The 25,458-nt window shown below is 45.7% G+C and overlaps 1 protein-coding gene across 1 annotated transcript; it reads right to left on the bottom strand.

Moving 5' to 3' along the window:
• Nucleotides 1–13,903: 13,903 nt before the first annotated feature.
• On the bottom strand, nucleotides 13,904–24,912 carry LOC120945303 (cyclic AMP-dependent transcription factor ATF-4-like). The gene is made up of 3 exons (XM_040359381.1): nucleotides 24,670–24,912; nucleotides 19,061–19,360; nucleotides 13,904–14,876 (listed from the first exon to the last, which is right to left on the bottom strand). Exons 2-3 carry the CDS (start codon nucleotides 19,266–19,268, stop codon nucleotides 13,999–14,001), a joined length of 1,086 nt encoding a protein of 361 aa, XP_040215315.1. The 5' UTR covers nucleotides 19,269–19,360; nucleotides 24,670–24,912; the 3' UTR covers nucleotides 13,904–13,998.
• Nucleotides 24,913–25,458: the final 546 nt, after the last annotated feature.

Genomic DNA, 25,458 nt, shown 5'->3' with positions numbered 1-25,458 from the left:
AACAGCACCTTTCCACTGATGGCAAGAAATAGTCATTTTGGCAGGGGCCCAGAGCAACAGAAAGTACTTTTTTTTAGTTAAAAATACATAAATAGAACTGTATTATTTTTCCTTTTTTAAAGCAGAGTAAAGTGTAATTTCAATAATGTTAATTAACTTTTATTACTGTTGTTACAAAGGAGATGCAAATTAGGTCCAGCATGGACAGCAGTTATTTTATGAAATAGCAGTTATACAAGTTCTGTCAGCTAAAGTGTTTAATCTTTTTTAGTCAATTACTATTTAACCACTTAAGCCCCGGACCAATATGCTGCTAAATGCCCAAAGGCGTTTTTACAATTCGGCACTGCGTCGCTTTAACAGACAATTGCGCGCTCGTGCGACGTGGCTCCCAAACAAAATTGGCGTCCTTTTTCCCCCACAAATAGAGCTTTCTTTTGGTGTTATTTGAGCACCTATGTGTTTTTTATTGTTTGCACTATAAACAAAAATAGAGCGACAATTTTGAAAAAAAAATCAATATTTTTTACTTTTTGCTGTAATATATATCCCCCAAAAACATATATATAAAAAAAAAATTTCCCTCAGTTTAGGCCGATATGTATTCTTCTACCTATTTTTGGTAAAAAAAATCGCAATAAGCGTTTATCGATTGGTTTGCGCAAAATTTATAGCGTTTACAAAATAGGGGATAGTTTTATTATTATTTTTTTTACTACTAATGGCGGTGATCAGTGATTTTTTTCGTGACTGCGACATTATGGCGGACACTTCGGACAATTTTGACACATTTTTGGGACCATTGTCATTTTCACAGCAAAAAATGCATTTAAATTGCATTCTTTATTGTGAAAATGACAGTTGCAGTTTGGGAGTTAACCACAGGGGGCGCTGTAGGAGTTAGGGTTCACCTAGTGTGTGTTTACAACTGTAGGGGGGTGTGGCTGTAGGACTGACGTCATCAATCGAGTCTCCCTATAAAAGGGATCACTCGATCGATGCAGCCGCCACAGTGATGCACGGGGAAGCCGTGTTTACATACGGCTCTCCCCGTTCTTCAGCTCCGGGGAGCGATCGCGACGGAGCTGCTATAAACGAATAGCCGTGCCGTGGTCCCGGATCGCTCCCCGCGGGAATCCGACCGCCGCATGTAGCGGGGGGGGGGTCCCGATCGGACCCCCGACCCGCGGAAAGGCAAGGACGTACCTGTACGCCCATTTGCCTGTACGTGCCATTCTGTTGACGTACATATACATGCGGCGGTCGAGAAGTGGTTAACTGCTTCCAGACCACCCCACGTACATTTACTGCAGCAGGGAAGCCCGGGTGCACAAAATTACGTACCTGTACGTGATTGGCTCCCGCTGTGTCCAATCAGCAGGTCCAGCGGCTGCCAATCGTTCACAGGAGAGACGGAGCAGTGGTGTGCCGATGTAAAAGCACACCGCTGATCTGTCAGGGAAGTGAGAGATCGTGTTTCAGCTAAACTGAATCACGATCTTTGCCTCCAACTAATCCACTCCCCCCCCCAGGAAACACCTTGATTAGCCCCTAATGTTAACCCCTTCCCTGTCAGTGTCATTTATACAGGGATCGGTGCATTTTTTTTTTTTTAGCACTAATCACTGGTCCCCAAAAAATAAATAAAAAAAATTTGCAGATCACTGCCATTACCAGTAAAAAATATATAGAAGTCCCTAAATCTATCCCGTAGTTTGTTGACACTATAACCTTTGCACAAACCAATCAATATATGCTTATTGGGATTTTTTTTTTACCAAAAATAAGTAGCAGAATACACATTGCCTAAACTGATGAAGAAACATTTAAATTGTTGGGGGATTTTATAGTAGAAAGTAAAAAAAAAAATTATTACATTTGGGTACAGCATCGCATGACCAAGCAATTGTCAGTTAAAGCAGTACAGTGCCATATTGCAAAAAATGGCTTGGTCAGGAAGTGGGTAAAACCTTCTGGGGCTGGAATGGTTGTAAAGGCAGAAGTTTCTCATCTTAATGCATTCTATGCTTCAAGAAAAAAAGCTTTTTGTGTGCAACAGCCCCTCTAAGGCCCCTTTCACACGGGACGGATCCGGCCGCCCTGTCTTTTCTCCGCTCTCCCTTATGGGGGGATCGGATAAACACGGACCGTCTGTCCGTGTTCAACCGATCCGATCTGCCAGACAGATGGAAAAGTAGGTTTTTCCTCCGTCACACTTTGGCGGATCGGATGTCAGCGGGCATGTCACCGCTGACATCCGCGGCTCCATAGAGGAGCACAACGCGCCCATTCAGGTCCGCCTAAAAAACTGGCAGGCGGACGTGAACGGGCCGCCCGTGTGAAAGAGCCCAAACACACACACTTACATGAGGTTCCTCTTTGTTCAGCAATGTCCACAAGTGTCTCAACCATCCCAGATTCTCCTTCCTGATTGGCTTAGACACAGCAGCCACATTATTGGCTCCTGCTGCGGTTAGTCATCTAGCCAATTGGGAAGGACAGGTCTTCATGTCTGAATGGACACAGGCAGCTGTGACTCAGCTCGGGTGCCCCCTTAGCAAGCTGCTTGCAGTGAGGGCAAACAGGATCACAAAAGAGGGACTCGAGAAGGGGAGGATCTGGGCTGCTCTGTGCAAATCCATGGCAACAGGGCAGGTAAGTATAATTGTTCTTTTTATAGTGGGAAAAAAAAAAACATAACAAGACTTTATACTCACTTTAACAGCCCTACTTAGACCATGGCTTTGTGCACATACAATAGGGGCAGACCCAAATAGAGACTAAAAGAACTGGAAGACCTGGTCACATCAGATTCTGCCTAAATGAACAGTTTACTGATGAAACGTTGTTGCTCTAGGTAACACTACCTTCAGTTATTGTGGTACTTGAAAGCAAATTTACCATTAAAAAATACAGGGACGGTCATTGTCAACTCTGGAAATTCTGAGAGCCGTATCATTAGCATTTTAAGAAATATCAAGCAACTCCAGCCCCATGCTAGAATTACTATGGGTGTTGCATTACAAACGTATACTACTGGGACTTAAAGGGGTTGTAAAGGTAAAAGTTTTTTTACCTTAAAGCGGGAGTTCACCCAATTATGTTTTTTTTTACTCTTTTCCCCTTAGATGGATGCTCGTTTTGTTTAGGGGAATCGGCTAGTTGTTTTAAAATATGAGCCGTACTTACCGTTTGAGATGCATCTTCTCCGTCGCTTCCGGGTATGGTCTTCGGGAGCGGGCGTTCCTTCTTGATTGACAGTCTTCCGAGAGGCTTCCGACGGTCGCATCCATCGCGTCACTAGTAGCCGAAAGAAGCCGAACGTCGGTGCGGCTCTATACTGCGCACCGACGTTCGGCTTCTTTCGGAAAATCGTGACGCAATGGATGCGACCGTCGGAAGACTGTCAATCAAAATAGGAACGCCCAGTCCCGCAGCCCATACCCGGAAGCGGCGGAGAAGATGCATCTCGTAAACGGTAAGTACAGCTCATATTTTAAAACTAGCCGATTCCCCTAGACAAAACGAGCATCCGTCTAAGGGAACAAGTATTATGTACGGGTGAACCCCCGCTTTAATGCATCCTATGAATTAAGGTAAAAAAAAACATCTGACAGCACCGCCCCCCCCCCCCCCAAGCCCCGTTTTACTTACCTCACCCCTCGAAAGTCCTGGGTGCGTTCTCATCATCCTGTTCGGTTCCCAGCCTGGCCGTTGATTGGCTAGGCTGGGCGGATTGATAGCAGCGCAGCCATTGGCTGGCGCTGCCGTCAATCACAGCAAATGACGTGGCACGCCGCTGTATCACGGGAGGGCGCTCGCAAAAGCTTTCCACCATGCGAGGGAGCTCGCATGAAGGTGGAAAGCTTTTGCAAGGAGGAGCAGAGACAGCCGCCGAGGGACCCCAGAAGACATGGATCGGGGCCACTCTGTGCAAAACGAACTGCACAGCGGAGGTAAGTATAACATGTTTGTTATTTTTTAACAAAAAAAATCTTGCCTTTAGTGTTCCTTTAAGGGACACTAAATCATGTACAAAAAACCCCACACAATCATAATTATTTTTCATGTAGATTCCATGAGCTCAGAATCTCTCCTTTTCTCCATCAGGCCCCATTCACACTTGGGCATAGTGTTTTTAGGCAGAAAGTCACTTTTTTTGTACAGGTTAAAAAGGTTATCAATGTAAATAAAATAAAAAGAAAAATGCCTGTAATCCGACTAAAGAAAGTTCCATAAACTTGTTTGAGCTTCCAGCATTGGAGACGAGATGTTAAACATCCCTATAGAGAATTGATTCTCCCCCCCCCCAGCAGTTTTGTGTATGGGGCCTTACTTTCATTTGTTTGTCGTGCATGTTAGTTGCACTCATATGCACACTATAAATCATATAGTCCCTAATCTATCGCAAGACTACGGTAGGTGCATCTACATAGAGCAGGACAATGAAGAACCAACCAAACAAGTTCTGTGGAGGGTAATAGAACATACTTTCTGGAGTTAGCATATACTTGAACAGATTTTTTGAAAACCCAGAGTTTAGAATCGCTTTAGCCCCATTTTTTTTTTTTAATCAGTCTTACATTGGAATAAATTTTCCTTCACTCCCTGACCCATAGGAAGAGAAAACTCTGCAGGCGAAGCATCCCATCTTATTTATCACCGGGACACATGTGCCCAACTGGATTTCCTTACACAATCTGTACTGGAGTCAATGATAACCAGAGCAAAGAGGCTTAATCCCTCTCATAAGGATGAAGACAGCACACTCTCCAAGCCCAAAAAGTTTTTGCTTGACATACATTTTGAAGTGAACTCTTGTTCAAATGTTTAGCTTTAAATAGCATGGGGAATGGTTAGAACTTCTGCCAAGTCCCTATGGTGGTCTATTATTGATATTACTTGTGGTCAGTGGGACATGCAATTGGGGTACAACGTAGCGAGTTGCCAATGCTTGCATCCTTCCTTTGCCAAACCAGTGAAAAATTCCTACATGTCTGCGCTCACTAATGAGATTTTTTTTAATGCCCAGTGAGGGGGAAAAAAAAAAAGTGATTGGTTGCCAGTGCTGCATGGCCTTTAGGCCTCTTTCACATGGACCAGATCCAGTTTTGCTCAGCAGGTGATCTGTCTGCTGATCCCCACTGAGCTGCTGGACGACAGGTCCCGGTTGCTTATGCAGACAGACAGCCCATTCTCCTCTATGGGCAGTTGGATGTAAACAGACAGGCTGTCCCTTTACACCCAGCTGCCCTCTGATCAAAAGGGAGGGGGAACAGATTCCCCTTCCAGTTGATTTTTGCCAAGTCGGAGGTAGCCGGGTGACTACCTATAGAGGCAAATGGAGAGTCCGATCAGGCCCACCTGAAAAAAAAAAAAGACCCGATAGCTCAACTCAAAAGGGGCCGTAACCTCCCAATAGTGACAGACAGCATGACAACTGTTTAACCTTCCTCAAATTTATCATCCAAGTCTGCCTACCAAAATGCAGTTTTAGCCTCAGCTACTTAATGAGAACAGCATTAAAATTTAAGCGTGAGCACTGCTCGAGTCCCAGTAGGGAGTGAATACTGGGTGGAGTGTCATTTGTGCATAACTATTATTCTTACCCTTTGGAAGCGGTGTGAGGCTCCAGCTTACCATTGCTTAAATGTGGTGGCAGCTTTAGATTATTATTTTTTTTTTACCTAAAAACAGTGACCCGACCCCTAACACTTCCAATCCTAGGGAGACTTTATATTTAAAGTGGTTGTTAAGCCATTCTAACCTGTATACACCACCAGCATGGCCTCCTATTGTAGCACCCCCCTCTATATGCGATAAAAAAAAAAAAAAGGCAAATACCCAATTACACTACTGAGATTGCGATCACATAACCAGCCAGCTTTCTCCTTTTCTGCTCTAAAAGATGCAGCAGGTGAGGCCAATTCCTCTGCTGATATCAGTCTGGAGAGGAGGATGGCTGGTCATGTGATCGCAATATTGACTCTTAAATTAGTATTTACAGCATTTATATATCATTCACCGAGGGGGGACACTGCAATAGGAGGCAGTGCTGACGGTGTATACAGGTTGGTGTTATCAGAGCAGCAAGCAGGGGAGGGGCGGCTCACAGAGGAGAGCAGATAGCAGGCTGCTGATGGAGGCACGTACACTGACCACTGTCTGGTCTCAGCAGCCACGATACCCCGTGTTCAGTTTACAGAGAGGGGTGACCAGAAGAGCAGGATGCCGCTCGCGGACTTTTCCAAGGATCGTGGCGATCTGCAGGCAGGATGTTTTAGGCGAGGCCGCAGCGCGCTGGTCCTAAGTTTTTAGGAGAGGCCGCGGCCTTTTCCCAGGACCGCGGCGGACTAGGCTAAAGCCGCGGCCTCGCCTAAAACATCCTGCCCGCAGCGATCGTGGGAAAAGGCCGCGAGCAGGATGTTTTAGGCAAGGCTTCGGCCTAGTCCGTAGAGCGCCGGTCCTATGGAACCGGCACGGTGACATCAGATGTCCATGGGCACCCTGGGAGATAACAGGCACGCTCACAATGGGCAAGATTGATCATAACCATGCCCAATTTATGATTGTCCTCCCTCTCCTTGGTCTGTGCTTGAAATGAAGGGCTCCTGGGCACATTTAGTTCATCGCCCCTGTCAGTCAGATCTCCGCTTCTGTACTTTGTGATCTATAGAGAGATTTGAATAAACGGTTTTGTACTTCCAAGTGAACTGTGCCCCAGATCATCTCTTCCTAGCGGTCTCGAGCGCAGTACGCCCAACAATGCCCGAGCACAGTTTGGAGTACTTGCACTACACAAACCAGCTGAACTAAGGGGGTGAACTGTGCCCAGGACATGGTTAAAATACCTATCATGAGTACACCTCAAAACATTAATAATTACATTAAATTCCCAAACTATGGTATCAAGTTCATGGCAGGACGGGGCGCGTTTTCTGGCTCTTAACTTTTTTAGCTGGCTCCTAGATTCCAAGCAACTTTGTCAAACCCTGATTTACAACATTCCTGACCTGCATGTGTGAATTTGCGACGCTAAATATTAAGGCAACCATAAAAACCCAAGAACTTTTTTAGGACCTGCAAAACCAGTATTTTGTTTACAAGTCAATTGAACCTCTTGGCGCCCGCGCTATAGACAAAGACGTCTACAGCGCGGCACCTTCCTGCCGGGTGGACATCCTATTCACTTCCGTGATGCTCGCCACCGAGGGCGCACATCGGGGAAAGCTGTGCCCGCTGTGTCATGCGTCCGCCAGGTGCCCGCGAACGTCAGTCACAGAGCCAGGGACATGGATCCGTGTGTGTAAACACAGATTCACGTCCTGTCAGGGAGAGGAGACCGATGGTGTGTCCCTTGTACATAGGGACACAGATCTGTCGTCTCCCCCACAGTAAGAATCACTCCCAGGGAACACATTTAACCTCTTTGTCGCACCCTAGTATTAACCCTTGCCTGCCAGTCACACTTATACAGTAATCAGTGGATATTTATAGCACTGTTCGCTGTATAAATGTGAATGGTCCTAAAATTGTGTCAAAAGTGTTCGCCGCAATACCGCAGTCCTCATGAAAAAAAAAAAAAAAATCGTAGATCGCTGCCATTACTAGTAAAAAAAAATATTAAATATAAGTCATAATTCTATCCCCTATTTTGGAGACGCTATAACTTTTGCGCAAACCAATCAATATACGCTTATTGCGATTTTTTACCAAAATAATGTAGAAGAATACGTATCGGCCTAAACTGAGGACATTTTTATTTTATTTTTTTAAATTGGGATATTATAGCAAAAAGTAAATTGTGTTTTTCTAAATTGTCTGTCTTGTTTATAGCGCAAAAAAAAGGGATTTTTAATACAGCTTACCTGTAAAATCCTTTTCTTGGAGTACATCACGGGACACAGAGCGGCATATTCATTACTATATGGGTTATATGGAGTACCTTCAGGTGTTGACACTGGCAATCTTCAAACAGGAAATGCCCCTCCCTATATAACCCCCTCCCATAGGAGGAGTACCTCAGTTTTGTAGCAAGCAGTATGCCTCCCAAAATGGTCCCCAAAAAAGAGGGGTGGGAGCTCTGTGTCCCGTGATGTACTCCAAGAAAAGGATTTTACAGGTAAGCTGTATTAAAAATCCCTTTTTCTTTATCGTACATCACGGGACACAGAGCGGCATATTCATTACTATATGGGATGTCCCAAAGCAATGCTCACAATGAGGGGAGGGAGAACATCTCCAAGACAAAAGGATTTAATTTAGAGAAATACTCAAATCATAATAAATCCAACTTAGTTGAGAAAAATAATCTTAAATTTTAAATTTAACTCAAAAAAGAGGAGCCCCCGGAATCCGAGGGTCTCAAACTGCAGCCTGCAGCACTGTCTGCCCAAAGGCTGTATCAGACTTCCTTCTTACGTCCAACTGGTAGAATTTTGTAAACGTGTGGACAGAAGACCAGGTTGCCGCCTTGCAAACTTGAGCCATAGAGATCTGGTGGTGTGCTGCCCAGGAGGCGCCCATGGCCCTAGTAGAATGAGCCTTTAATGATACTGGAGGAGGCAACCCTTTCAAGCCGTAGGCCTGAGTGATTAATTGCTTAATCCACCTAGAAATGGTGGACTTTGCAGCTGCCTGCCCCTTCTTGGGCCCATCCGGTAATATGAACAGCACATCTGTTTTCCGGATCTTCTTTGTAGCTTTAAGATAGGCCTTCATGGCCCTGACGATATCCAAGGTATGCAGCAACCCTTCCTTTCTGGAAGTAGGTTTAGGGAAGAAGGATGGTAATACCAAATCCTGGTTCAAATGAAAACTGGATACAACCTTCGGTAGGAAGGAAGGATGAGGGCGGAGAACGACCCTGTCCTTGTGAAAAATAAGATATGGTTCCTTACAGGATAAGGCCGCCAGTTCCGATACTCTTCTTGCGGAAACTATGGCGACCAAAAATACTAACTTCCTTGTCAGTAAAACCAAAGGAATTTCAGCCAACGGCTCAAACGGTTGTTTCTGTAAACTTGACAGAACAAGGTTTAAATCCCACGGGCAAAGCGGGGATTTAACTGGAGGTTTAATACGTAAGACCCCTTGAAGGAAGGTCTTAACCAGCGAGTGGGTGGCCAGCGGCCGCTGAAACCACACTGACAGAGCAGAAATCTGTCCTTTGATTGTGCTTAATGCCAATCCTTTATCCACTCCTAGCTGGAGAAAACTTAAAACTCTATCAATGGTGAATTTGCGAGAAAGCCATCGCTTGGACTCACACCAGCCTACATAGGCCTTCCAGACCCTGTAATAAATCACCCTAGAGACCGGTTTCCTGGCTCTGATTAGGGTAGAGATTACTTTCTGAGACAGACCTCTACCCCTGAGAATCAGGGATTCAGCTTCCAGGCCGTCAAATTTAGATGCCGTAAGGCAGGGTGGAGGATCGGACCTTGCGATAGCAGGTCTGGCCGTAGAGGAAGAGTCCAAGGGTCTCCCACTACCATCCTTAAGATTAGTGAGTACCATGCCCTTCTGGGCCATGCTGGAGCTACCAGGATGACTGGTATGTGCTCCACCCGGATCCTGCGCAGCAGGCGGGGTAGTAACTGGAGCGGGGGAAACGCATAAAGAAGTTTGAACTGATGCCAAGGGCAAACCAACGCATCGGTTCCGCAGGCCATCGGATCCCTTGAGCGGGACATGAACCTGTCTAGCTTCTTGTTGAGTCTCGATGCCATGATATCCACGTCCGGCACTCCCCATCTTTGGCAGAGTGCTTGAAAGGTTTGTGGATGCAGAGACCATTCCCCCGGCAATAGAGTCTGGCGGCTTAAGAAGTCCGCCTGAAAGTTGTCCACTCCTGGAATGAATATTGCCGATATGCAGGGCACATGAGCCTCTGCCCATAGGAGAATCAAGCTCACCTCTCTCTGAGCGGCTTGACTCCTGGTTCCCCCTTGGTGATTTATGTATGCCACGGCCGTGGCATTGTCTGATTGAATTCTCACCGGGAACCCCTGCAATTTTGACGTCCAAGCCCTGAGGGCTAGTCGAGCAGCTCTGAGCTCCAAGATGTTGATGGGCAACTGCTTCTCTGGCGTTGCCCAAGTACTTTGGCGAGTGCAACCATCCAAAATTGCTCCCCAGCCCGTCAGGCTGGCGTCTGTGGTCACTATCTTCCAAGCCACTGGGCTGAAAGACTTCCCCTTCAGTAGATTCTGAGGGTCTAACCACCAACACAGACTTTGTCGGACTCTTGATGAGAGCGGCAACGGGATATCCAAGGCCTGTGGCCTTCTGCTCCATGCTGACAGGATGGCTGCCTGCAGGATGCGAGTGTGGCTCTGGGCGTATGGTACCGCCTCGAATGTGGCCACCATCTTGCCTAGTAACCTCATACATAGGCGAATAGTCGGTTCCTTCTTGCTTAGAACCAGTAGGATTAATTCCTTGATGGCTTTGACCTTCCTCAGAGGTAGAAACACTCTTTGTTGTTCTGTGTCTAATCTCATGCCGAGATATTCCAACTGCCTTGTGGGCAGGAAAGCCGACTTTTCTCGATTTAGGACCCAGCCGAACCTCTCGAGGTATTGGACCGTGAGGGCCACTGCTCGCTTCAAGCCAGGAGACGAGTGATCTATGACTAGGAGGTCGTCCAGGTATGCTAGGATCGTGACCCCTTGGATCCTTAGTTTGGCTAGGATTGGAGCTAGGACCTTGGTGAACACCCGGGGGGCCGTAGCCAACCCGAAGGGAAGCGCCACGAATTGGAAGTGACGCGAAGCCACCATGAAGCGTAGATATTCTTGATGTGGCTGATAAATTGGAAGATGAAGGTAGGCATCCTTTATGTCTATGGACGCCATGAAGTCGTCCTTTTGGAGTGTGGTAGCTGCTGACCGCACGGATTCCATCCGAAATGAGCGGATCTTTAGGTATGTATTTACCATCTTTAGGTCCAAAATTGGCCTGACATCTCCATTGGACTTCGGGATGATGAATAGGTTGGAGTAGAAACCTAGCCCCTGTTCCAGGACTGGTACCTCTATTACTTCCTGGGAAAGTAGATGATCTAATGCCGATCTTAATGCGGCTCCCTTCTCCGGATCGTTTGGAATCCTCGACTCCTGGAAATGAGGAGGAGGAAACCTTAGGAAATCTAGTTTGTAGCCTGTGGCCACGGAAGACCGTACCCACTCGTCGGGAATGCTGGCTTCCCAAATCTCTGAAAAGAGTCGCAGCCTTCCCCCCACCTTCGTGGGTGGGGGCGCCCCTTCATAAGGTTGGCTTGGGGGCTGGTTTTGCTGGTTTGCGAAACCACTGCCTTTTGCCTCTAACAGCCTGTCCTTGTGATCTGCTGTTGAAGCCGAAGCTTGCTTTTGCAGGAGGCCGTCGATACTGCTTAGTATTAGAGGGCCCCTGCCCAGGGGAATACTGTCGTGAAGGAGTTCTTAAGTAGTGCTTCCAAGCGCTTATCAACTGGATCCTTGAACACCTGTATGTTTTCTACAGGGCATGTTAACGATTTGTTAACACATGAGATGGCTGCGTCCACCGCAGGAGTAGCCCATCTTTTGGAAAATTTATCTTCCATAGGATATAGGACAGAGAATCTTTTAGGTGGTAAGAAGATCTTATCTGGCTTGTTCCAATCTTGGAACAAAACTCCCTCTAATAGAGGATGGATCGGAAACACAGCATTGCTTTGAGGCGCCCTCAGTGAGCCCAAAGCTGACCGTCGATACCTGGAGATCTGGTACTGGCAAGTTGAATGCCTTATGGACCAAGTCCGACAATCCTTGAATCCACCAGCTCTCCCTCAGGGAGACTGCCCCAGACTCCTCTGTATCCGGATCCTCGATCCCTGAACCTACTTGGTCCTTGTCCAAGAGGTCGTCCAATTCCCCTGAGGAAAGGACCTCCTCCTCTGAGGGTCCGCGCTCGGGCGACGGAGATCTATTCCGCTTACTGCCCTGCATAGCTGCGGCTATCATTTTTCCCATGCTTTTCTGCATCTCTTTTAAAGAGGTGAGTAATACCTTCTCCGTGACCATCTTAGGGTTGGACTGACTCGCGTCAGCTCCAGCCCCAGATCCCGATGGCCCCAAGGCTCCCTGTGGGGAAAGCAGCGGCATAGCTTTGTCCGAGACCTCAGACTCTCTGGGGGAATCCCCACCTCTTGTACCCTTGTTTTTTGATGCCATGGTACAATACCGAGGTACACCTGCTACTTATTGGTACCTGGGACTTATAAATAGTTAAATGCCCAAACACCTGTTTGGGGGATAAAAAATGCTTCCTCTCCCCTAGATGACATTTTTTTTTTTTTTTTTCTTTTTTTTCAAAAAAAAATCTTTTTTCAAATCTAGGAAAGAAAAAACATTCTGTCCCCCTGAGTAGTATTGCAAGAAAAACTATGAGATGGAAAAGAAACAGCCTATTCCTAGGCTTGAAAAACAGTCTTTCTGGCCACTGTGTGTCCTCGGCGCCCCGTGCTTGCCGTTCTGGTCTTTCCTCCCCAGTTCCAAAGTATTGAATGAGCTATATGGAACAAACAAGGAAGGGCCGCCCCTTCCTTAAGCCACTGACCCGCCCTTCCCCCCCAGCAATCTCAAACAGGAAATGCCCCTCCCGACAGGGGGGGGGTGGGGTTGGGAGGAAGGGACCTCTCTGCTCCAGCAAACTGCAGCCTGCAACCACGAGGAGGTCAGCGTTTTGCCTGCTTTGCAGGCTCTGAGGAGGAAGACTGAATGGAGCATCGCCTGGAGGCTTGCAGGTAAGCATAGCTCTCAGACACACACATATACTTTTATATCACACAGGCCCCACTCAATGCTTTTCCAACACTACAAGGGAGGTCACATTTTATGGGGAATAATACATATAGAGCCATCCTATCTTTATGATATGTGACTAGTTTGCCAGATGCAGTGCATAACTTTAGGCATGTCCCCTGTGACCCCCCAGAAAAAACCCGCTAAGAACCAAGTTCCGCAAGTTTTCCCCTCACTTACCTGCTCCATGCCGCAGGACTTTGCCAAGCAAGAGGCCCAATCTTCCCCCATCTCGGTGGGGATGTCTAGACCTTCAGGCCCTGGGTTCCTATGAAGGATCCACTGTCCTGGGCCCATATAGCACTCTGGCAACAGAAACATTAGGCACCCAAAGGTTTCTAAGTTCTGGGCCCAGGGTCCAGCTCTCTAAAAAGAAAAGCATTATGGGCTATACCCCAAGGGTTTGGGGTCCGGTTACTGACCACTTTAGCGCTGAGGCTTTTTTGGACAGAACCGGTTAGCTCACCTAATCCCAAGGATGCGGAGGCAAGCTAAACCATGACTAACACCTAAGACACTGGCGTAAAAACTGAGGTACTCCTCCTATGGGAGGGGGTTATATAGGGAGGGGCATTTCCTGTTTGAAGATTGCCAGTGTCAACACCTGAAGGTACTCCATATAACCCATATAGTAATGAATATGCCGCTCTGTGTCCCGTGATGTACGATAAAGAAATAAAAACCACAGAGGTGATCAAATACCACCAAAAGAAAGCTCCATTTGTGGGAAAAAAGACATCAATTTTGTTTGGTAGGCCACATTGCACAACTGCGCAATTGTCATTCAAAGCGTGACAGTGCTGAAAGCTGAAATTTTGCCTGGACAGGAAGGGGTATATGTGCCCAGTAAGGAAGTGGTTAAACTGATGAATAGGAAATAAACAAAAACAGTTAAATCTTCAGATCAAGTGAAAGCAATGATGCAAGCCTAGTTTTCTGAACCTCTCTGTACACACATTTCTAGAAGTACTGCCCCAGAGGGGTTTGTAGTATATTGCCCATCTAAATACGCAAATCAATGAGTACATACCAATTAGCACAAGTTCAGGAAAGAAGTGTAATATCTGCCACACAGATTAGAGAACTACAAAATAATTTATTGGAGTAGACATTACTTTTTAACCAACCTATATGTACAACATACACAACGCTCCGCTCCAACTTTCCAGTCTCAAGAACTTTTTGCTCGTTTGCTTTTGGCCTTACGAACTTCCTCCATTAGATCTTTTAAATACTGGATCTCTTTTGCTATAGAGTCCGCTTTTTCATTGAGGGAATCATTTTTCTGCTCCAGTTCTCGACACTCTGCAGATATTAACTCTTGTTCTGCTTTCTTCTTCTGCCGGTAGCGATTGGCTGCGGTTTTGTTCTGCTCCATTTTCTTTGTCTTCTTGTCTACTCTGGGATGCCCTACAGTTTTTACCTTTGCGGAGATGTCTTTATCATTACAGGGAAGGTCATAAGGTTTGGGTCTCTCGGAAATGGGGGAAGAGGGAGAGGACTGAACACTACTAGGGTACTCTACAGTAGATGCAGGACTTTGCTGAGGAGATCCCAGATATGACGGGCTCATATAAACCCCACTGTCATCTGAGGAATCCTCCTTTTCAGACTTCAGAAGCGGATTCACATAAATACTGCTGTCATTAGCTGAGGAGTCTTCCTTCTTATATTTTTGAGTTTCAAGAGTGTAAATTGCCGATTTCTTATCTTCCTCAGCAACGTCTACCTCACTTTCGACATACAAGATAAAGGAATGGTCAGGGATAGAGATATTGAACTCTGCTAAAGTGGGACTCATTGGAGCCACTTGATCTGCCTCCAATGGACCTTTTGGAATAGAGATAGGGGCAAATGATGGCATATACTTGTCAAACAATGAGGGGATAGGTGGGTCCTCTAGGAGATCACAAGAGTCATCCAAGGTGGCCATAAGCTCATCTGGCGAGACAGTGGATTCCAGATCTTCCATTCCAAGCAGTGAATCAAAATCAAACTCCTTCAGGTCCATTTTTTCCACCATCCAATCCATGCCAGAGAAGGCATCCCCTGTAAAGAAAGCAGTCATTTAGAATTACAATTTAAAGATTCTAAATTAGAGTTCACTTTTTAAAAAGGCATCTTATCCCGAGTCTGCTTTTCAGTAAAAGGTTAATGAAACCTAAAGATGTACAGTAAAATCTTGGTTTGAGCGCGTTTTCCTTGATATACAAGCGATGTCGTGATATAAGTAGCGGCATGTCACAACCTAGTATAAAAAAAAAAAAAAAGAGCCTCTAAGTGTAGCAATATGGTTACACTTAATGGAGGTACAACATTTAACAAATTATTGCTACACTAAGTAGGCGCCTCTTATAACCTGTAAAAAAAATGCTTTGATATACAAGTGCTTTAGATTACAAGCATGTTTCCAGAAAGAATTATGCTCGCAATCCAAGGCGTTGGTGTACTTTACTTCAGGCTGTGGAAACCATTGGAGAAAATGTGTGTTGGAGGCATAACATTTCAGATGCTTTTCTTAAAGAATCTGTCAGTCCTCTTTACCTCCACTATCCTTGGAAGGTGGCAATACTAACATTACTTTATTACAGGTGCCATATAGCACTTATACACAGTGATATATGTTTTTTTCCTGCAAAGCAACAGAACATTGCTTAGTACAAACAGCACACACAGTAACACATGTTGGTCACACATTTAACCCCTTGATCACCCTAGATGTTAAGACCCTTCCCTGCCAGTGTCTTTAGTACAGTGACTGCATATTTTTAGCACTGATCACTGTATTGGTGTTACTTGTTCCCAAAAATTGTCAATAAGGTGTCCGATTTGTCTGCCGCAATATCGCAGTCCCGCTATAAGCCGCCATTGCACGTAAATAAAAATACCAAAAATATTCCCCATAGGTTTGAAAATGCTATAACTTTTGTGCAAACTAGGGGTGCAACGGATCAAAAAACTCACGGATCGGATCGATCCTCGGATCAGGAGTCACGGATCGGATCATTTTTCGGATCAGCAATAAAGGAAAAAAAAAGACTAATCTTGTTACAACCAACAGAGTTTTAGATTGTTATTTTCATCACAAAACGGAGCTCATTTGCTTAAATACAGTACATGTTAATCTGACGGACTGTTTACATGTTACATTTTAAAAGCCGCAGCAAACCTGCTGACCTTACATGGTTGCTAATGTGACAGAACAGCTCCGATTTTCACATTTAGTTAAATGTGAAAATCAGAGTTGTTCTGTCACATTAGCAACCATGTAAGGTCAGCAGGTTTGCTGCGGCTTTTAAAATGTAACATGTAAACAGTCCGTCAGATTAACATGTACTGTATTTAAGCAAATAAGCTCCGTTTTGTGATGAAAATAACAATCTAAAACTGTTGGTTGTAACAAGATGTCCGCTTGCCCCCTAATCACTATCATTACTCTGGTATCACCGGTGTCCCTCTCCACTCTGGTGTCACAGCGGCTCTCCCTCCTCTGGTGTCACAGGGCCCCCACTCCTCTGGTGTCACCCCCTCCTCTGGTGTCACAGGGCCCCCCACTCCTCTGGTGTCAAGCCCTCCTTTGGTGTCACAGGGCCCCCCACTCCTCTGGTGTCACCCACTCCTCTGGTGTCACCCCCTCCTTTGGTGTCACAGGGCCCCCCACTCCTCTGGTGTCACCCCCTCCTTTGGTGTCACCCTCCTTTGGCATCACAGGGCCCCCCACTCCTCTGGTGTCACCCCCCTCCTTTGGTGTCACCCTCCTTTGGTGTCACAGGGCCCCCCACTCCTCAGGTGTCACCCCCCTCCTCTGATGTCACAGGGCCCTGACAGTCGCTATTATAAATGGGGCTGGAAGAGAAGTAGTTAATTTCAGGGCTCATCTTTAAATAAGATCACCCTTAATTAGTGGATTCCAACCACAAAAATCTTAATTTCTGAAATGATGCCTTGCAATTCAGGCTGAAATAAGTAGTTATATTGTGGAAGAGCTACATTTATTATTGCTTCCAACTACTATTGTATTGGGGTGGGGATGGGTAGTCTCATTCTAGCAAAAATGATTTTGCAGCATAGAAGAAAAATAATTCCCTAGAGCTTCTTAGGCCGAGGTCCTCACATAAAAAGGGACAGGAAAAATTTTGATGATAGAGTTTGCAATTTCTTCGAAAGTTTTATACATTTTGAGACTAGAACATCTGTAGAAATGTATACACAAAAATGTATAGATTTATTAAGGTTTGTACATCTGTATAAATATGCCAATTTCAATGCTACAGTTGTAAAATAAATGTCACCCCCTCCTCTGATGTCACAGGCCCCCCCTCTGGTGTACAGACAGCCATGCATCTCCTACCGGCAGGTGTAGATCTGTCTCCTCTCCACATGTCTGCGGTCCCATCTTGCTCCACCCAGTGTGCTTGCCAGAGCCCAGTGCACAGCGTGACACGCCTCCCTGCCTCAGCGCGCTGAGCCTGGGAGGCGTGTCACGCTGTGCACTGGCAAGCACACTGGGTGGAGCAAGATGGCCATCGCTCCGGAGCTAGGCCGAAGCCGGGGACTTTCCTGGGCCGAGGCTCCGGAGCGCGGGGTGTGCCGATCCGAACGGGGTGACCCGTTCGGATCACGGATCGGTGACGATCCGTTGCACCCCTAGTGTAAACCAATCAATATACGCTTATTGGGATTTTTTTTTATCAAAAATATGTAGCAGAATACATTTTGGCCTAGATTGATGAAAAAATTTGTTTCACTTTTTTATTGGATGGGTTTTTATATAGAAGTGTTTTTTCTTTGACTTTGTTTATAGCATAAAAAAAAAAAACACACACACAACATTTGAGTAGTGTCGCACGGCCGTGCAACTGCCAGTTAAAGCAACGCAGTGCCATATAGCATAAAATAGCATGGTCATGGGGGGGGCGGGGGGGGGGTAAACCTTCCGGAGCTGAAGAGGTCAATATACCTGCAAGCCAGCCCTGCCATTGGTTAACAAAGGCAGTCAAGCTACATTGTGTTCCACAGTGTTTTCCTTCATGGACTATAGCTTTTCCCTTTGTATTGTGTCCGGTGAGCTCCTTTAACCCGCTTATGTTACCATTTCCTGTTAGGGACACGTGTTGGCTCTTCTCTCTCACCACGCTAACATCTGAGGGACATCCTGATATACAGCTCTACATTATGCCACTGAGCATGTACTCACTCCAGTGTACTTTTGGCAATGATTTGTTAACATCCTTACTGTTGCTATACTTTCATTGTCAAACTGGCAAGTATCAGTATACACCTTTTCCAGAAGGGTTAGCATCATAATCTCACTCCCAGGTAAATTTTTTCCTACATTCAATCAAAATAGATGCGTTTCTGCCAATTTTCCAGAGAAAAATTAACACAAATGTTTCACTCATGGTTAGCGTTTGGCTAAAGCCATTTCTCATTGACTGTTTACTCTTTAAATCATAATGGCAACAGAAACTACCCAAACGACCCTGATCAAAAGTTTACATACCCTGGTGATTTTGGCCTGAACCCAATTTGGTCTGGATCAAAAAATACTGGAGGAACATTTGCATTCATCAGCCAGGAAGCTGCACATGGGACGTACTTGGACATTCCAACATGACAATGATCCAAAACACAAGGCCAAGTCGACCCGTCATTGGCTACAGCAGAATAAAGTGAAGGCTCTGGAGTGGTCATCTCAGTCTCCTGACCTCAATGTCATTGAGCCACTCTGGGGAGATCTCAAAACATGCAGTTCAACTGGAGGCTTTTTGCCAAAAGAATGGGCAGCTTTACCATCTAAGATAAGCGCCTCATCCACAAATACCACAAAAGACTTCAAGCTGTCAATGTTACAGGGTCAATACATGGTATTAAGAACTGGGGGTATGTAAACTTTTTATCAGGGTCATTTGGGTAGTTTGATTTAAAAAAAAGTGTAAACATTTGATTGCCAATAAATGGCGTCAGTCAAACACTAATCATGAGTGAAAAAAAAAAAAAGTTTGTGATATTCATATTCTCCGAAAAATGGCCAAGAAATCATAAATTCTGCCAGGGTATGTAAACTTATGAAATAGAGATGAGAGAATACACACATGTGTTAGGAAGACGTTATTTTAAAGCAGATCAGGACCTAAACCCAGTGTAGTGATAGAAAACCTAACCCAGATGCATCAAATGCAGTGCAAGTATTTATACATAGCGCAAGACCTTTTTTGTAAAAGTACTCTTACCCTGGAAACTGCCAAAGAGTGGCGCCAAAGGCAGCAGGTTAGAGACGCCATTCTTAGCCTTTTCGCTGGAAAACCCATGTGATGGGAGGTACCCGGACACCTCGATGTCTTCATCCAAGAGACCCAAACTTTCATCAGCCGCCAAAAATGACTGGTTGAAGGGGGACAAAAAGTCCCCCAAAATGAGATTGTCGCTTAAAAGGTTCATCTTTTATAAGTATCAGGGCTTTCACGTTAAAGCTGGTTTCTGAGCTTTCTTCCTCGTATACAGCAAAGATGCTGTGGTATGTCTTGAGGAGCCTGAAAGAAAAAAAATAACATTCTCAATTTTTTAAAAACGCAAGAGAATTGGTGCAATTAGTGTTTTTCCTCCTTTAGGGCCAATTCACAATATGTACAGTGACCAGCGCTGTGTCCTATTCACTTCAAAAACACAGCTCACAGCTGTGCTGCAATTCTCTGCATTAAAATGTATACATGCTGCATGTTATTGAAGCGCACTGTACCAGCAGCACATTATGTTGCTTTTGTGCACCTCCCACAGCTGCATTTTTTTGTACAAACTATTGATGTGCTGAATTGTGCACCATACCTTCCACAGCTGGAATGGACAGCTGCAAGACAGGTGAACTGCTTTGGTTTACTGTCCATTCAGTGTGCCCTTAAAGAATTCTTGATTGGTTTTGTGAGTATATACAACGCCTCCACCAGCCATCGTGGACAGACAACCATTGTACGTTATAGTTATTCACAAATGTTTTCAGTGTAGTGACTATAAGGGGAAATTAGAAAACTAGAGCAGAATCTGGAGCAGCTGTGCAATCAGTTTCTCGCTTTGAAAATGAACACTAGAAGTGGATTGGCTGCCATGCACAACTCCTCTAGACTCAATCCCCTCCAGTCTCCCTGTCTTTTCAGCAATTAAAGTGGCACAACTTCCTTTTCACAGATTTGTTTGAAAGAAGGTTCCACTTCAGCCAAACAGCAGCATACAATCTCAGCGTTCGCGTAGAAGTCATGTCATCCCAGGCCAGCCAATCAGGACAGCTAAACTGGGACAAAGCCTTGGCCAAAAGTCTACCAGTCTGTTTGCAGATGTCACATTACTGAAGTAGAGGTAGATTTAGTTCCAATTTAAAGCGGATCTCCACCCTCATTTACACTGGACGTCCATATTAAAAGCGCTACAATATAAGCCAGAATCGGCTATTTACATTTTAAATGTTGAACTGGTACCTTTTATTCTAGCCGTGGTTCCGGTCTGCCCCCCCTCGGGTTTTAGACGGGTTTTTCTGAGTTTCCGGCGCCGCGCTGTGCCTGCTGGGAGCTATTCTCAGAGCTCCTAATATTCAGCTGTAATGACACATCGCGCGACTTCCCGCGTTGCGATGACAACAGGGACGCTCACGCCGACGGGCACATTCGCCAGTGCGCACGCGCGAGATCGAGCGGTGGATGCTGGGACAGCATCCACCGCAAACAGAAACTACCTCCTTCTTGGATTCGAGCGCCCAAAGCCAAGATGGCCACGGGACTTTGAGCAGAATATAAGTGTTTATTAGGGCAGAAAAAACAGCGGAGGGGCGGACGAAAACGGGATACGCAAGTTTAGCACAGCAGTGCTAATACACATTTTGATTTGCCAAAAAAAAAAAAAACGATTGATCCGCGGGAGATCCGCTTTAAAAACACAAGCACTACAGAAATTATTAAAAGCATGTTTGTTGCAGCAATGCAACTCGGCAGTAGCAGAGGGTGGAATTTATGAATTGACTTGTGAGAGTCAGCATCATACTTGGGACATATCAAAGTGCACACCTAGGCAACGTACTCATGGTGAAAGGTTTATCAGTTTATTCTAGGCAGGGATTTGGAAAGGGGGATAAAATGCATTCAGTTTCAGAAGTGTTCTAAATACACTCAGAAAAAGTGATTACATAAGAGGCACGGAAATGCTCCTTATCCACTTTCACACCAGACCACTTAACTGCCTGGCAACCATTCCCAACAGAGGCATTTGTTGTGAGTGGAAGCACTAGGAGTCGCCGACAATCAAACACTGCAGAAAGCTTCCTTGTGACTGCTTCATATTTTCTTGCATGCTGCCCCGTTCTCTGCAATGCATAATTTTTGGACTGAGCAATTAGCGCACTAACCATTTACTTTAGTAAGGACCAGTCATGGGCATGTATTTTATTGGGAGATGCATGATCAGTCCATGACAGGCCATACATGCCTTGAATGGGACAAAATTCAAGCCATGGGTGGCTCAGAGGAAAAACTGTTGGCATGTGAACAGATGCAGGTGTCTCGGCTTTTTAAACAAACTAGCTGGCAATAAAGATCCCTCCATCCACAATAGATAGTGTAGATCACAGGTGCCAAACACAAGGCCCACAGGCCGAATCAGGCCATTTCATGTGGCCCTCACACATCTCTTGCAGCTTCTTACTTTCAAACAATGAATCCAGCTTCTTCCCAGCAGCAGCATAAGGAAAGGGGGTGCACTGTGATGTAAGGGAGAGTGGGGGACTTAACTTCTGATGGTGGGGTGGCTCTTGACATCTAATGTAAGCGGAGGGGATGCGCGCTGGACATCTAATCTTACAGATACAACCGCCCCTTTTGAGGGCAATCATAATGCTGATGTGGGCCACAATAAAATCGAGTTCGACACCCCTGGTATAGATGAAGGAATTTATTAGATTTTACTTGATAAGCCCTCTGCCCCTGTCCTGCAGATCTGACCAGCACAGAAGAACAACAGGCATCCCTCAGTGTGCTCTGCCTAATCTGCTTGAGCAATGCTGTGAATTCCAGCATCCTATAAAAATGCCAAGCAGCTTCCTCATGACCACTTCCCCTGTCGCTCCCAAACCACGTTAGTCATTAGCAGCAACCATTTCACAATCCTGCCGCCTGGTTAGCGCTCCACCCTCAGCTATCAACGCCATCTTAGTCTTGCATAACTTTCTATCTTACAAATTACCAGTTTGACCCCCTCTGTCCAAATTACTGCATCTGTTAGCTGACCCAAAGAATTTGACAATGAACTGAGGAAACGAGGGAAGGTCACCCAATCCTCACCTAAAAATAATCCCAACACACCAAGACATCTGCTGTACTGTAACATGAGACATGGCAGCAATACAAAGCCAACAGCTGTTACAGTACAGCTAATAGGCAGCATCTCCCTTAAGAGTGCCCCCAATTATAAAGACGAGGCATAGGATATCCTCCACCCCACTGGGATTTATCTGTAAAGAGTCCTAAAGCTTTTTAGATTGCACTTCCTACTGCTACGTGGATTTTTTTATTTTTATCAGGGAGCTATGTACAACACCCCCCTTTACACATAAAAGGTGACTGCAGATAACATGAAATTCCTAGATGTGAACCTCCCCAGTAATAGTCTTCATTATGCCTCACACCCAGCGGCAGTACACTGGTCACAATGCCATGTACACCTACAGAGCAGGCGTGCAGCTGTTTTTTTAAAGGCCACAGACAGCTCTTTTCCTTCTCTACAGCCTCTAGGCCCCTTTCCACAAACTCTGCCGACTTGCAGATAATCGCTTCTATTAGCGACTGTCCTGCAGGTTAGAACTTGATCAGGAGGGGGGGGGGGGGGGTCGTCTCCCACACACCTGGCTGAAAAGCAATTCACACTGAAATCCCTCATCACTGGGCAACAACCACATCTAATATATGATTGGGACCCAACTAACTTCTATGGGGTGTATCACCTGTCAAATTATACATGTCCTATTAACCACTTAAGGACCGGACCAATATGCTGCTAAATGACCCAAGGGGTTTTTACAATTCGGCACTGCGTCGCTTAAACAGACAATTGCGCGGTTGTGCGACGTGGCTCCCAAACAAAATTGGCGTCCTATTTTCCCCACAAATAGAGCTTTCTTTTGGTGGTATTTGATCACCTCTGCGGTTTTTATTTTTTGCGCTATTTTCAATATTTTTTACTTTTTGCTATAATAAATATCCCCCAAAAACATACAACATTTTTTTTCCCTCAGTTTAGACCGATACGTATTCTTCTACCTATTTTTGGTAAAAAAAATAATAAAATCGCAATAAGCGTTTATCGATTGGTTTGCGCAAAATTTATAGCGTTTACAAAATAGGGGATAGTTTTTTTTTTTTTTTACTACTAATGGCGGCGATCAGTGATTTTTTTCGTGACTGCGACATTATGGCGGACACTTCGGACAATTTTGACCCATTTTTGGGACCATCGTCATTTTCACAACAAAAAATGCATTTAAATTGCATTGTTTATTGTGAAAATGACAGTTGCAGTTTGGGAGTTAACCACAGGGGGCGCTGAAGGAGTTAGGGTTCACCTAGTCTGTGTTTACAACTGTAGGGGGGTGTGGCTGTAGGTCTGACATCATCGATCGAGTCTCCCTATAAAAGGGATGACACAATCGATGCAGCGCCATAGTGAAGCACGGGGAAGCCGCGTTTACATACGACTCTCCGCGTTCTTCAGCTTCAGGGAGCAATCGCGAAGGGGCGGCTATAAACGAATAGCCGCGCCGTTGTCCTGGATCGCTCCACGCGGGAATCCGACCGCCGCATGTAGGGGGGGGGGTCCCGATCGGACCCCCGACCCACGTCTAGGCAGGGACGTACAGGTACGCCAATGTGCCTGTACGTGCCATTCTGCCGACGTACATATACATGCAGCGGTCTGGAAGTGGTTAATTTTGCCACTCTGCTGCAACAATGTTAATGTGGCCACCCAACAACCACCAACGGTCTTGACAGGAGACTGAAGAACAAAAAAAAAAAAAATCGAAACTTCAATCGCCTGGTTTTTCTGTACAGTGCTCATGTGAGAAAGGCCTTGGAGCTTTCTGCTGTGACTTGTCAAGCAACTTCAGAGGTGAAAGTCACATGACAAGCCATACCTCATTAACAGCAATGCAAGCGTTCTAATCGCTGAAACTCAAGTCACGCCAACTTAGAAAAAGGCTCCTGCACTACTTCTGGTACGACTTGCATTAAAATCTGTTAAAGAAACCCTACGCAAACCACGATAAAGTCATGCAGGGATGTCAGATTCAAAGTTGTGGCAGCGTGGACACAGGAGAAGCGCGAATCCTTGGGGGGAATCAAGGTGATGTCACTCCTGTGTATTCCGGGAACACATTTCTGTGCATGGCCCCAAGAGAAAGGCACCAAAAGGGACATGATTCTTTCATGTCACCCCAATTATGGACTGCATTTCCACCAACACCATGCATCACTTTTCATGGATTTGGGGAGTCACTAGGAAATAATATCATAAGCACAATACAGATTTTGGTTCATTTTTCATGTATTTCTGCCTTCCCAAACATACTTTCTCCTATCAGAGGGGGGGGGGGGGGAACAAATGAGGGGGGAAAAACAAATGAGGGGGGAAAAACAAATGAGGGGGGAAAAACAAATGAGGGGGGAAAAACAAATGAATGGGGAAAAACAAATGAATGGGGAAAAACAAATGAGGGGGACTTTGTTCCACATCACGGACAGTCCCTTGAAATGAGTGACAGTTGGGCGCTGTGGAGAAGAGCGCCCCCCTCCCTCTCTTGTATACTCACGCCATGTTTGTGCCGAAGCCTGGTGCTGCCAGCGCTGCTGGGTGTTGTTGCCTCGCACTGGCCTGGGGAGTGGGCGCCGCTATACAGCCATGGTGGCCGTGTGGATGGAAGACTTCTAGAACCCGGGCACTTGGAACGATAACAACCAAATGAATACAGAAACTCTTCTATACCGCGCCGGCGCCCTCACAACGTAATTTCTCTCATTCCACCTGCAGACTCACTGACGTGGCGGGAGGCGGGCTTTTCCTATATATAGGGCCGGAGTGCTGGAGGTCGTATCCCTCCGCCTTCTTATCTGGTGCTTTATTCTGCCGCCTAGTCTGTACTTGTGTTGTATTGTCAGGGTTGGCTGTTACGCGACTTGTAATTGCAGCTTCTTCATTCGCCAATGAATGTTCTCCCAAGGGGAATCTATGTGAGGAGATCCTGGCGGCATGGGAGTGTGGGATGTACCATGTGGTGCCTGGAAGGAGATAGGGGGGAGGGGAAAGATTATAATACACGGCTGAATTATAATGTTCTGTTTCTTCAGCTGATGTCTGGATATAGTTCCTATCATGGACTGTGTACAGGTGTGACATGAGGCTACCATATGTATCCTTCCACGGTGTGCCCCCCCCCCTCCTCCATGGTATGGGCGAGTCTCTATCCAACTCTTGTGAATACAAAGTCACTAACTTGGCGTCTTTACTGGGTATGATCAACCCTTTCCTGGACAGATCCTTGCTGCCGGATTACCAGCAGTTCCCTAATAACTGGATATGTGAATATTACATATTTACACCT

This window comes from Rana temporaria, chromosome 7 (genome assembly GCF_905171775.1).
Source record: "Rana temporaria chromosome 7, aRanTem1.1, whole genome shotgun sequence".
Classification (NCBI taxonomy): domain Eukaryota; kingdom Metazoa; phylum Chordata; class Amphibia; order Anura; family Ranidae; genus Rana; species Rana temporaria.
This window is presented reverse-complemented; position numbering and strand designations above follow the sequence as displayed.